Source organism: Balearica regulorum, chromosome 2 (genome assembly GCF_011004875.1).
Source record: "Balearica regulorum gibbericeps isolate bBalReg1 chromosome 2, bBalReg1.pri, whole genome shotgun sequence".
NCBI lineage: Eukaryota > Metazoa > Chordata > Aves > Gruiformes > Gruidae > Balearica > Balearica regulorum.
Genome location: NC_046185.1, coordinates 53,886,757 through 53,899,843, shown reverse-complemented (window position 1 = coordinate 53,899,843; position 13,087 = coordinate 53,886,757). Strand labels below are relative to the sequence as shown.

Here is a 13,087-nt window from a genome sequence, read left to right as displayed (position 1 = left end):
CATTTTGTTATTTCAGCTAAAGAAAGTATTTAGGAATGGGATTACAAAATAATTGCAATTGTGACCATGATTCGATGTCCTATTACATATGACATGTGAAAATCTTATTTGCCAGACAGAGACTTACAGCTTTGGATACTTGACTGAAACTTTTCAAAACGAAAAGTAAAAAAATAAAACTGAAAATTGCTTCTGCAGTAGTGGTGCCTTATTTTGACTGTAGCTTTCTGGTCTAGACTTCTAAAGCTCCTTTTTGGCTAGAGTTGAACAGTGACTAGACTGTAAATGATGGTCTTTCTTCTTTTTTAATATAGGTATTACAGACTAAGTGAGCTTGTGGAACACGTGTTCCCATTGCTTAATAAAGAACAGAGTTCTGCATTTCCGTGCCCAGAATTCAGCTCCTTTTGCTATTGGAGAGAGCCTCTTCCTGACCTTAACATGGACGACCTGGCCTGAAAAATATTCCTCACCTAGAGATGGAATTTCATATTCAGCTACTCAACTTCAGTTTAAATGTGAAGAACTTTCTTAACAAAGATGCTAACTTGTATACTGGTACCATAAGTCTTACTAAAGAAATCACTTTAACTCCGTTGGTTTAAAACAAAGAAAATGCAAAGCTACTGTCTATTTTTTTTTTGTGAGGGTTCGTATTTTTGTTTGTTTGTTTCTTTATTGCTTGTCTTTATATACCTGTTCTAAGGCACTTGAGATTGGCCTGTCATTGATGGTCATGGTACCCAAGTGCTTCAGGGCAACTAAATGCTGAGGTAAACTATGACTTTGCATTTTCATCAATACAGACCTTATTGTAAACATAGATTTATTTTTTTTTTATTAGTGTTAATAGTATATTTTCTAAAATGAAGCCAAAAAGTGTATGGAAACTGCCAAATAGAATGTCAGACCTATTAATAAGAAATGTGGTCTAATAATGTTCAGATGGGCAATTAGGCCGTTTTTGAAAGGAGCCAGAACCTAAGACCAGTGTGCTCTTTCTCAGCTAAAATACAGAAAATGTGTGGATGTTCCTAGCCTGACAGACTCTGAAGACATAAAATTCCTCTTTAAATGTAAATACGACTTTTGTCACATGTACAAGACTGTGCTTCTACAATTCACGCTCAAACTAACTCTGCTTCTTACTTTTTTTACATGCAATGCTTAAACTATTTCATGAGCTTGTTAAAATGAAAGTTGTCTTCAGATACTTGTATGGTTTTGTTGTTTTCAGGCTGCACTATGTCATGTTAATTTTCCATCAAGAAAAATCTTGAACATTTCTGTAAGAGTTGGGGAGCTGGCATTTTTATTTCCTTTTTCAACACAGAGATAATGCATATGTGTGTGTATGCTGTGTAGGCCAGTAAAACGTATGTACAGATTATATTCAGGGAATTGTAATACTAAAAAAATTATGTATTTAATTTTTTAATTGTCTACTGCAGGTCTTTCCAGAATTCTGTATTGCAGGTTTTCAGTAGCTGGAAAGAAATGCAGCTCAATAGTGAGATTGCAGGTATGAGAATGGTTAAATGCTGCAGAGCAGAATAAACCCTTTGCTTTTTTTTTTTCTTTCCTTTTTTTTTTTTTAAAGTTTTGGGTTGTTCATAAACATTATGCTGGTCGTTCCTCAGGTTCAGATCAGAGCCTGTGAACAAATTGCATTCCAAGTCTAGTGTTTATCAGCAGTAAAAGCAGCTAATATTTCTCTCTCCAAAAATACTTGAAGGCAAAGGTAGATCTGCTTTTTAAGTTGAGTTAGTGCATTTAACCTCCTTCGGACAAGTCTGTGGTGAGAATGTATCATTCCACCAGCCCAGAGGGCTTAAGGACTACGGTCATTCAAACATCATTTAAGCATCAGTCATTTAAACATTCATGCTGGGCTTTCTGGGCACACAGTCTTTTCTGTCACTCCTTGAGCAAGTTCCTGGGTCTGTCTGTGCATTAAAGATCCTTCTAGGGGCAACATCCAGAATTTCCACCAGGCTCCAGGGCAAGCTCTGCCTCCTAAACAGCTCCCCGTGGGAGCAGGGAAACACGAGTGATCTTTAGAAGACGTGTGCATGGCTGCCTGCTGCGGTGCCTGCACCGGGGCTGGTCTTCTCAGGAACAGCCTGGGCAGGCCCTTCTGCTTCAGCTTACTTGTGCTGAACGCAGGAAAGGAGCTCTTTGTTTCACCACCTGCAAAAGGGTACATTCAGAGGGGTTTGCCCCCCACCCCAGGAATATTTTATTTCCTTTCTCAGGCTGAGTAGTCTTAACTCACAGCTCTGAATGTAGCACCAGCTAATGCTAGACAATTGGTGAACTGCTTGGGGTTAATTTTTAGATCACCATATAAATGAAATTACTTTTTTCTTCTATCTTACAAAACTCTAGTGTATTCCTGTGATTATAAAACATTAAATAAAGAGTGGGGGCAAGCAAAATCGACCTGGAACCTCTCTTTCAAAGCAGTAGCATGGGAGTGGGAAAGAAAACATACCTATCTGTCATGGTGTGCCACGCCTGTCAGTGACTTGAAAGGCATCCTTGTTCTTGTACAGTGTGACTGTTTCAGCAAATTCTTGGTCCTGTCATCAATCTACTCAGTGTTTACGTGGATTTCACAGGATTCAACTCAAAGGATACTTTAACTGCTTTTTTTTTTAACTGTCAGAAGCTTACATATTTTTTCTTTTCTTACCTTTTATTCTATATATTTTGTTAGAAACTCACACTTTCATGATCACCAAGTGCTTTGAATATCAATGGGATTTGAGCTTTTAAGTTACTTAAATACTTTAAAATAAATTAGAATCCAAGGTAATTAAATATTTTAAGATGAAATATTCTATCTAAAGATCCTATTTTACATAAAAGGAGTGAAGCTGCCTCTCCTAAAAGAGTCCTTTGTGGATGTCAAAATTTTCTTTACCATGTGCTTAACTTATTCTCGGTGGCCCTGGTATTACACAGGCTTTCTAAAAATAAAAGCACTTCATGAAACTGGGATGGGTTTCCAAATGGGGACAGATTGTTACCAAGGTTTGGCTGGATCTTCTTTGGTTGATTTTTTTTTTTTTTTTTTTAAAATTTGGGGGTTTTTTTTACTTGGTTAATTTTTTTCTCTTCAATTCCATTCATCTTTTCAGACTGTCATAAAGATAAGCTGTGGTTTTTAAGGTGGGGACTTGAGTAAACAAGCAGTGTGGAAAAATAATGTCAGGTGTATCTCCAGATGTGTATGATTTAAACTGGTATGAGCATGGGGGTTGTGTGGTTGTAGGGAGCTCCTCATTCTGCTCACTTGGTATTTTGCATTATAGGGATGTCCAAAAAGTTGCTTAGTTAGAATTTTTTTCTTTTTTGCTCTGTAACGGCTACAGTTTTGATTTTTGATAAAATGTAAAAGTGTTCTTGAGGATTTCTGCTATGAGTAGGGGCAGGGTTTCTGTTTTGTTTTTCTAAATCTGGCTTGTATTTGAAGCTTTTCAGACTGTTTGTTAACCCTGTTTAGGGACGGACTATGGGGGCACTGTACCTGTCATTGCATACCTACGTCATTTGGTCTGCTGGGCACTTTACTGACGCTAGAAATGACATCTCATTGCTATTGAACCGTGGGCTTGTGCTGCGATATTAATATGAAGTGGGGTAAATAGGGATTATGCAGTAGCCTGCCCTTTGTTACCTTAGTCGAGAGAAGTGGCCTGAAACTAATGTTTGAGAACAAGTTGTGCTATACTTATTTAAAATTAGCACAAGCTAAATCATTCTTTCTGTGAAAGAGGAACTTCTAAGTGTGTGTGTAGGCGCATGCACACCCCTGTTAAGACTGTGTTGTTGAAGATGCAGATCCTCTTAGCATTGGAACCATGTCAAAGGCTGAGTCAATGACACCTATCTGGGAATAAATAAGGAACATTGCAATTCAAAACTTGTTAGTGACTTGGAAATTACCCATTTCTACAGTGACTTAAAGCTCAGTAATTTAAGTGGTACATATTTCTGGATTTTTTTTTTTTCTATTGTACCAAGCATGTTTGTACTTCAAAAGGTGGGGCTCATCCCTGACAGTATACAGTTGCATGTGCAATCTTGGCTCATGTATCCGTAGCTTCCCGTCATTGGTATACTCCTAAACCCTTTTTTTTTTTTTTTTTTCCCAACTGGAAAAGTTTTAACACTTGGGTCAACTCCATTATGAAACTTCTGGAGCAAACTCTGAATCCGCTTATGGTAAAGACAAAAGAGATGACATTTCATGTTAATATTTCATACAAGTCTTCTAGAAAAAGCTGTCATATGAATGAGAGTTGTTTAAATGACTGTAATGCAAACTGATAATGAAACATCAAAAATACATTGTGAATTTGAGATGCCTTTAAAGTGTCACTTTTGCCTGAAGAAGTTTTAGTTTCCAAAGTTGAATTCTGCAGAATAGAATGGCATTGGTTTGGATATTTTTACAGTGTTAATTACTTCCAGATGAAAGTTAAAACGTTGGTTTGAGGGTGGGAAAACTCTCTTCAGTCATTTGTTTCATTTTTTTTTTACGTTGAAGATGTGGAATACTTGATTGTTAACCAACCCAATCACTAATAAGATAGTGTGTTTAAAATTGTCAAGTCTGTGATCATACCAATACAGTGGTTTTTGTTAAGACTGGACTACCTTGGGTACAGTAACCCACACCTCAGTGCAATGTTTATTGATGTTCAGAACAATGTTATCACAATAAACAAACTTAAACTAAGATTTTCTTCACTTTGTACTTGGGAATTTTGTTCTTGTTTTGCTAACTTATAAATGTGGGTTTACTTAAATTGTGTGCATATTTTACACAGAATTCAAGTTGTTCTTCTAAGGACTGTGATACATTTGCTTTCTCTCACACTCAGTTTACTTTTTTCAGAGTATTGATACAACTGATAAAAAAAATTGCTGTTATCAGACTTATATCGTGTGCCAATATCGGCTTATAACCATAATGAAAAGCAAACGTGCATTAGCAATATAGACTATCAGGTAACAGATGCACATCTCGGGAGTACACAAGCTGCCTTGAAGAAAATCTTGCAACCACATAGTTTGAGCTGTTGTAAATCTGCCCTAATTTGGAGTTTTATCCCAATTCAATCTAAGTTTGGGTTTCTTCCTTTCAAGGCAGAGAGTATTGTCTTCCACAACAGCTGTTAAAGTGCTTGAGGCAGTTATTGTGAGACCATCTCAAAAAGGGGCTTCAAGCATTCAGTAGAAACTTACTCTTCCTGGTCTCTTGCTGGTTTTGGTAAATGCAACTTAGAAAATCCCACCACTGGTCACACATGAAAGTATGACAGATGAAAGCATAAAGCACATTGTGCCTCCTGATCCTTCTGCAGCATGTCACTCGTGCTGCTGCCTGGGCACGGAGGTGGCTGCCAGAGTTGTATCCTCTCTGCCGCAGCAGCAGACTGTTTCTGCTGGGTTTCCCCTGTGATTCTGCACCCTTCTCTTCAAGCCTGGGGCATGTCACTCCTGCCTCCGCACTCTCTTCACTGCTCGTCTTTCAGCCTGGCACCATTTTGGTTGGGAAGTCCCTGTGCGCTCCCACGGAGCTCTCGGACCGGCAGTGAGCGGAACTGTGACACAGCTGGCACATGTCCTGTGCGCTGCACCGGGAGGATGGGGATGGTTCAGAGCTTCCGGAGGTTTCACTGCTGGACACAGCAAGGGCGCACCTGGGTCATCTGGGCCACCTCTGCACAACAAGTTTTCTAAGCACCATGAGACCCGCTGCTTTTCTTCCTCTTCCCTCACCTTAGAATAATCACAGTGACATTTCTGCCCATGTCAGAGATGCCCAAGGCCCCTCTAATCATGCAGGGGGCTGTAGCAAAGAATAGCAGAAAGACTCTGGCACTGTTGCCCTGTGGGCTCTTTGTCTTTGCGGCCCAGCCTGAGGCCACAGGCTGGGTGCCGTAGGAAGGCCCCAGCCCAAGGGCCGCGGCAGCAGCGTGGCTCGGTGCGAGAACAGAGGTTGAGCTGCTGAGCGCGAGGAGTTGCATTAATGGCTTTCGCGTATAGTGATTTAAATGGGGCATGTCTAACTCTGCGTTGGTTTAATTAGAAGCGATGCTAAGGCACCTCCCCAGGACTGCTACAAAAGCCTTTGCTTCTAAGGAAGTATGCCAGATAGATAGATACACTTTTGACCAAACATTCAGCTTTAGTCTCAATGCATCTGAATTCTGCTCTAAGGACTGGGTGGCTGCAGGTCTCACTTAGCCTGACACTGACAGCTGGTGTCATTTCTTTTGTTCTAGTCTTTCCCTGCCTTCTCCTTTTCCTTCTTCCTACCTTGCTTTACTCTTATCTCCCCCGCTTCTGGTCACACTTCATCTGTACATGTTTTGGCAATAATAAGCAGCATCCCCTGAACTGCTCAGCCTAGAACTGGCAGAAGGGCAGAGCTCAAAGGGCTGCAGTGAACGGGGCTGCATCCAGCTGGTGAGCAGTCACCAGTGGTGTTCCTCAGGGTTCAATTCTAGGGCCAGTCCTGTTCAATATATTTATCAACGATCTGGATGCGGGACTTGAATGCACCATCACCGACTTTGCTGATGATACCAAACTGGGAGGTGCTGTTGACTCTCTTGAGGGACAAGAGGCCTTGCAGAGGGATCTGGACAGATTGAGGAATTGGGCAGTGATTAATGGGATGAAATTTAACGCGTCCAAATGCCACATTCTGTACCTAGGATGGAGTAACACTGGGCACCAGTATAGACTGGGAGCGGCGTGGCTGGAGAGCAGCCCTGCAGAAAGGGGTCTGGGGGTGCTGGTCGGCAGCAGCTCAGTATGAGCCAGCAGTGTGCCCGGGCAGCCACGAGGGCAAACCGCACCCTGGGGTGCATCAAACACAGCGTAACCGGACAGTCAAAGGAGGTGATTATCCTGCTGTGTTCAGCCGTGGTGCAGCCTCACCTCGAGTACTGTGTGCAGTTCTGGGCCCCACAGTTTAAGAAGGATGTGAAGGTGCTTGAATGCATCCAGAGGAGGGCAACAGAGCTGGTGCGAGGGCTGGAAGGCATGTCCCGTGAGGAGCAGCTGAGGACTTTGGGCTTGTCTGTTTTGGAGAGAAGGAGGCTGAGGGGTGACCTCATGGCTCTCTACGGCTTCCTGAGGAGGGAAAGTGGAGAGGGAGGTGCTGAGCTCTTCCTCCTGCGATCTGGTGACAGGACACGTGGGCATGGTTCAAAGCTGCACCAGGAGAGGTTCAGACTGGACATTAGGAACCGTTTCTTTACCAAGAGGGTGATCAAACACTGGAACAGGCCTCCTAGAGAGGTGGTCGATGCCCCAAGCCTGTCAGTGTTTAAGGGACATTTGGACAATGTCCTTAACAACAGGTTTTAACTTTTGGTCAGCCCTGAATTGGTCAGGCAGTTGGACTGGATGATGGTTGTAGGTCCCTTCCAACTGAAATAGTCTAGTCTATTCAATTTGCCAGGAACCAGGACACTGAGTGAGCAACTAAGACTGGTAAAAGAACTGTGTTTGTTAGCAGAACTTCTGTGTACCACAACGCCTACGTAACAGTGCTTGACACTGAATAAACACCTAAAAACATACCTGCAAGCTGCAGTTTTAAAGACGGTTGAGGAGAGAGCAAAAAATTTTGGTTTACAGTGCTGCTGTGTTCACTGGAAAACAAAAGAGCATCAAGCCATCAGACAACGGGTAGGTTTTATTTGGGCATATCTGCAGTTGTTTTCCATCACAGTTTTCTTCACGTTCCTGGATATTACTCTCTATCCATGAATAGATGTATACACATGCACACATAAAACACACTCTCAAATGCACTGTTCTTTTTGCTGAAAAATTATAATAATGTTTCTTTTTTTCCACAACCAAGATGATAGCAAAATGGACAAATGCCAAAACTTGCTTATGTAGTAACATGTTGCAAGATGTTCTTTGAAGTCTCCCATATACAAAGAGTTGGCAGAGCTGCTCTTGTGCATCTCAAGTCTGCAGGGTACATTGCAGGAGGGTTGGTGCTGGCTCGAGTGCAACTGTCTTGTGATGACAGGACACAGCCCCCAGGTATTCCTGGTAACTTGGCAATTTGAACTTTATGCCATTATCCGGAAGCAACCAGCAGCCAAAATGTAACCTGCTGATCCTCAGTGGAGCGCATATTCCTCCTGTCTCCAAGTTGAGACTGCGTAAATGCATTTATAATTTTAGTGAAATATATCCATATCCACTACTGTGGACTTCCTTATTCAGCAGGTAAAACTCATTCTAAATGCACCATGTATCCTCAGGAAACACTTCAATCCTGATTCACATCTCCTGGTTGCAGTTGGGGAGCCCTTTACCTTGCATGCCCAGCAGATTTTAAAGCTACACTGGGTGGTGAGGGGCATTTTGTTTCAAGTTGCCTTCCTATGCTTTTTCTCTTACAGCTCACTCTATTTCCTTGACTATTCGTAATTTTTCTTGGCTGGCTGGTTGGCTTCACCAAGCTGACTGGAGTCTCCCGGCTCAACTGCACGAAGTTGCTGCAGGTAACCTGGCGTACCCTGCAATACCACAGAAAATCCTCGTTGCTTTGAGCGGTCAGTATAGAAATGTCTCCACTGTCTCCACAGTCTTTTGGTTACTAGCAAATTAAAATAATGAGGTAGTTTTTTTACACATTTTGTGGTGAAAATTTGCATCCCTGCTTTGCTCCGAGCTCTCCTGGGGATACAACTAATTTATATGTTGCTTTGTTGTCTTTCCCCATAGCTGCTCTAGGCTACACTTCGCACATTTGGCCAGAGCAGAATCTTTTTGGCTGCTGGCATGGCCCCTTGTCTTCAGATGTTCTGCTGCTAACGGCCTGGCTCTGGAAAGTCACCTGTCTGACGAGCGATGCTGCTTCAGGGACTCTGCTGGTTTTGATATTCGGACAGTACCTGATAAACCTCCTTTGCCTTGTGCCTGGCCAAGGGGCTGTCAGACACATGTCCGCACAGCTTCACCTGGTACGGTTTGGTTTTCTTCCTGCTGTGATATAAAATGGGAGCACCTGGCACAACAGATACTGTTTTGCCTAAGAATCTCACAATCCTCATACCCTGCATTACAGAGGTACCTACAAAGCAGATCTAAAAGGCAGCACTGATTTATGAAACCAGCAGCACACCTGCCTTACAGCTCCCACCTACAGGATTATTTTTTTAAGGCTTTCTTGGTTAACAGATGCTCCCTATTTGAGCTTGTGGATGCTCTTAAACATGGTAGCAAAGTCATGAACCCACAGTGAGAAATGTTCCTTTTGGTGCAGGCATTTCCTTGCGCTGTTGCCGATTCTCACTGAAGATGTAAATGCTCCGTCAGTGGGTTCAAGGTGTTCTGGGGCAGGGCTCTTGCTCCTTCCTTTGAAGCTGAGCTGTTCTGGGTGGAGCAAACCCTCAGCGGGCCGACAAATGTGTCTGTGCTTCAGTCTCTTCCAAGTGCCGCTTTAATGAATGTTTTATCCAAGCACCCACAGGAGCAGAGACTGGGACTCGAGGTTCCTCCCCCTGCCTTTACTGTTCAGGGGCTACAGCACTGTGATCCTTCCAGCTGGGTGAATATTCCATCTTGTAAGCTCCAGGAAAATAACGTCATCAAGAGGAACTGAGCCACCTACCCTGATTACAGCAATTACCAAGGAAGTGGTAATTAAGGTTCAAGTCTCCCTCAACAACGGCAGGAATCCAAGACAGGTTCCTAGTCAAAGGCCATAGCTCTAGCCACTGCGCTGCTCAAGCTGATGGATGGGAAATGACCCCTAAAAGCTCTAAAAAGTGTACTCAAAATACACTACTGAGATTGGGACCTGCTGTGATATAGTTTAGGGAATGCTTTATACGTGGGTACAAACAACAGTTACGCTGCATTACGAGGGCTCAAACAATCTCAGCATCGGCAGCAGCAGATCCCGGGTATGAGGAGAAGCTTTCTGGTAGAAGACGGCCCTGTCCCATTAGTGGAACTGGGCTGGTGAAGATTGGTGGCTTGGATTTAGAAATCTACCGCAGCGGTTAAATAAGAATTGGATGATAAACCTTTTGTAACTCTAGCACTAAACTCGCACTGCTGATTCTTAAAAATGTCTCGCTTGGAGGAAGGAAAAAAAAAAGCAAGGGTGTTTGCCAGCTAGGTCTCCCTAAGCACTCAGCACATTTTGTTTGTTTCCATGAGTCATTTTTAGAACAGGCAACAATAATCTAACAATACTTGAATCACACATAGTCTGGAGCCAACTTCTTAGAGAACACAGCTTTCTTGAGGAAAGTGAAAAATATCCTAAAAGCGCCTCTCTGGCTTTTGTACATAACAAGAAATTATATTTTTAAAAAAGTAGCTGATGTAATTGGCTTTTGAAACACATAAACAATCTTTCAAAACTGAAAGGACAGACAGGAGACCTAGAAAGGCATGGGACAGAACGGGAATGTTGATTTAGGACAAAAGGAAACTAAGTCCCCCTTGAACAAGCACGTGCTTGCTAACTGCATGCTCATGCCTCATGCTCTAGCACAGGCCAGGACAAATGTGCAGGGAAATGGGATGGGGGTGGCTCCCTTTATCAAGCCATGAAGTGCAAGTTCACTATACATCTTTGGCTACTAACAGCTGCTCTTACAGAAACAGCCCTCCTGCTACTAAATACATCCAGCCCTTACTGCTTATCAGTAACACCGTCATTTCTGAAAAATCAGGTGCCAAGAGATCTTCCTACACCAGGTGCTTTGAAACTCCACCCGCAATTTCCTTCCTGTGCTCACAACTCCCCCAGTGCAATCCTTGCTGCACAGGGACTGACTCCAGAGTTCCTCTGTGGAGAAAAAGCTTTTTCTGCCTGCTTTTCTCAAAAGCAGCTCCACTTCCAGGATGTGACAGTTTGTTGTGGGAAGGCCCCATCACATCGCCTGGAAACAGAGTTATTGGGGAGTATCTATGCCAAAACTAAGTAACAAAGGCATTAAGTCTTCATCTGACCTCCTCAGATGGGAAGGGCTTCAGCTAAACCCTACTGTGCTGCTTACAGCACTGGGAGTTCTTCCTTCACCTAAAGGAATTGTTTGTTCTGAGGCTATAAACAGCTGTTCTGGATTTGTAAGGAGGAAAATATTCTATACAAACCACTACGATAAATATACAGCGTGAATAGAGTATTAAAAAGATCAGTTTATATAAGAATATATAGAAGACAGCTAGGCAGTGCTGCTCTCAGTAAAGCGTGGCTGGATTTTTTTTTTTCAGCCATGAAAGATATCAAAATGTTAATTCTGAAGAGCCAAAACATCAGTTTTGTACCTCCACTGAGAAGTGGCTAGTATAAGAAATAAAATACTGCTGCCCCACAGGTGTTTTATCTGTTCATCCATATAAACAGATGCTGGGTGTTAAAACAAACCTCCCTCAAAAGTACCGACGCAGGAGGCTGTTCCAACAGACTTAGTGCATTTGACAGTATTGGCTAATAAGGCTATTTTCCTGCATCAACAATTTTTTCCTCTGACTTGTCTTCTACAACACAACAAAGAAATACTGTATGAGTGTCAGAAACAAACTTTGTAAATTTTTTTTAAACTTTTCAAAATTACCATTTTTCTAGCTAAGCACAGATGATTCAGATTTTTCTGACCTGTTTTATTCATTTCAAGAGCATCACGCTTAACTAATCGTCTTTTTTACTGTAGCAATTGAAAAGAACTGTTCTAAATCTTTCAGTAGTAGCAACTGCACCTTACGCTCATGTCTGCCCAGTGAGAAGCTGAAGGGAGGTGAGTTTCTCCCTGTACAGCTGCTTCCACTTGACTGGAGTGAGTCACTCATCTTGGCACTTAGCACTGGTTTTGGCCCTTAAAGGAAACAAGAAAACCGATGCAGATGAGTATCATTTTGCTTTCCACCACCACGGTTAGCAATTGCACTGAACAAATTGTTTACGCCAATGTACTTGACCCAACTTATTATTAAATAACACAAGGGCTAAGAAGTCATCAACCATATCCAATACAACCTTGGTTTCTTGCCCCTGCTTTACCAAAAACATGAACATAGCTGACCACAACTGTAAACTTCAGCAAAGATGTAAACTTTGATACACTAGGGACAATTTGATAAACTAGGGAGAAGACTGCAAAGGCAATTTAATAGGGAATAGCAAGAGCACAGTGGGGAAGGATCTATTGAGAACATACTTGTTGTTTAAACAGTTGTTCTGCTTGTACAGGTGTAAACAAGGGCTTGGGAAGGAGCTAATTTAGCTACAGAAAAATGTCTTTTGTAGCTACCTCTGGAAACGGGATGAGGAAAAGGTCTCAGTACAGAATATAAACCCATCACTGAAATCAAATATATAAACTGAATATATTAAAGCTTTGAATTTTATTACACTTAATTTCTTCTGAATATCTTACCCTTCTCTCCTGTTCAAGGTAAACCTAAACATGAGAAATGGAAGGATACAGGAGAACTCCGCTAAATGTGGAGTACATTTCATCAGAGTCTGTGTAGGCCAGTTTGCCTCCTGTTACAACGATGTTTACTTCATCTCCCGCTTTGAGGTGAAGAACGAGGTGGAATGTCCCAGGACCACCACAGGTCCGTTTCCCCGAGTAAGGTTTGTGGTACTCCAGCAGTTCCCTTCTGTACCCAGCTGTGTGGAGCTGAGCCACGCTTGCGTTGGAGACAGACAGCACCGCTTCTACGTACTCGTCCCTCTCTGGGGCCAGCACAGCGGTGATCAGGTAGCGTCCTTCATATGGTGATGTGAAAATGCCTGCAGGAGAGAGACAGACAGAGCTTTTCAGAGTTATTCGGGGAGACCTGATCACATTGAGGCAGTATGTATCATCTCCCTCCCCCGGCTGACCCAGCTGGCTGAGCTGCAGTGAAGTGGGTTAGCAAGGAACCTCACCTCTGCTATTACCCCGCTGTGTCTGGTTCAGATGGACTTAATTTGTTCGTTCAAGGCGCCAGCAAGGCCTGAGATAGCAGCAAACACTGGTAACCCATGCTACCGCCCATCTGGCATCGCTGTGGGTACATTCTTTGGCTG

The 13,087-nt window shown here is 42.6% G+C and overlaps 2 protein-coding genes across 6 annotated transcripts in view; one reads left to right on the top strand and one right to left on the bottom strand.

Moving 5' to 3' along the window:
* Positions 1-4,747, top strand: part of LPIN2 (lipin 2) — a 45,162-nt gene extending 40,415 nt beyond the window's left edge. For 2 of the 4 annotated variants that reach the window (XM_075744310.1, XM_075744309.1), the window contains exon 20: positions 315-1,661. In XM_075744310.1, the coding sequence (XP_075600425.1) occupies positions 315-459 (145 nt within the window). In that variant the 3' untranslated portion in view covers positions 460-1,661. Of the gene's footprint in view, positions 1-314; positions 1,662-4,169 lie in introns of those variants that run through there. The other 2 variants (XR_012833856.1, XM_075744311.1) reach the window with 2 other exon arrangements.
* A 2,958-nt stretch (positions 4,748-7,705) lies between these two features.
* EMILIN2 (elastin microfibril interfacer 2) overlaps positions 7,706-13,087 on the bottom strand; it is a 38,780-nt gene continuing 33,398 nt past the window's right edge. The window contains exons 8-9 of one of the 2 annotated variants that reach the window (XM_075744307.1): positions 12,447-12,808; positions 11,748-11,885 (exon numbers count right to left, since the gene is read on the bottom strand). In XM_075744307.1, coding sequence (XP_075600422.1) covers positions 12,471-12,808 — 338 coding nt within the window. In that variant the 3' untranslated portion in view covers positions 11,748-11,885; positions 12,447-12,470. Of the gene's footprint in view, positions 12,809-13,087 lie in introns of both variants that reach the window. The other variant, XM_075744306.1, reaches the window with a different exon arrangement.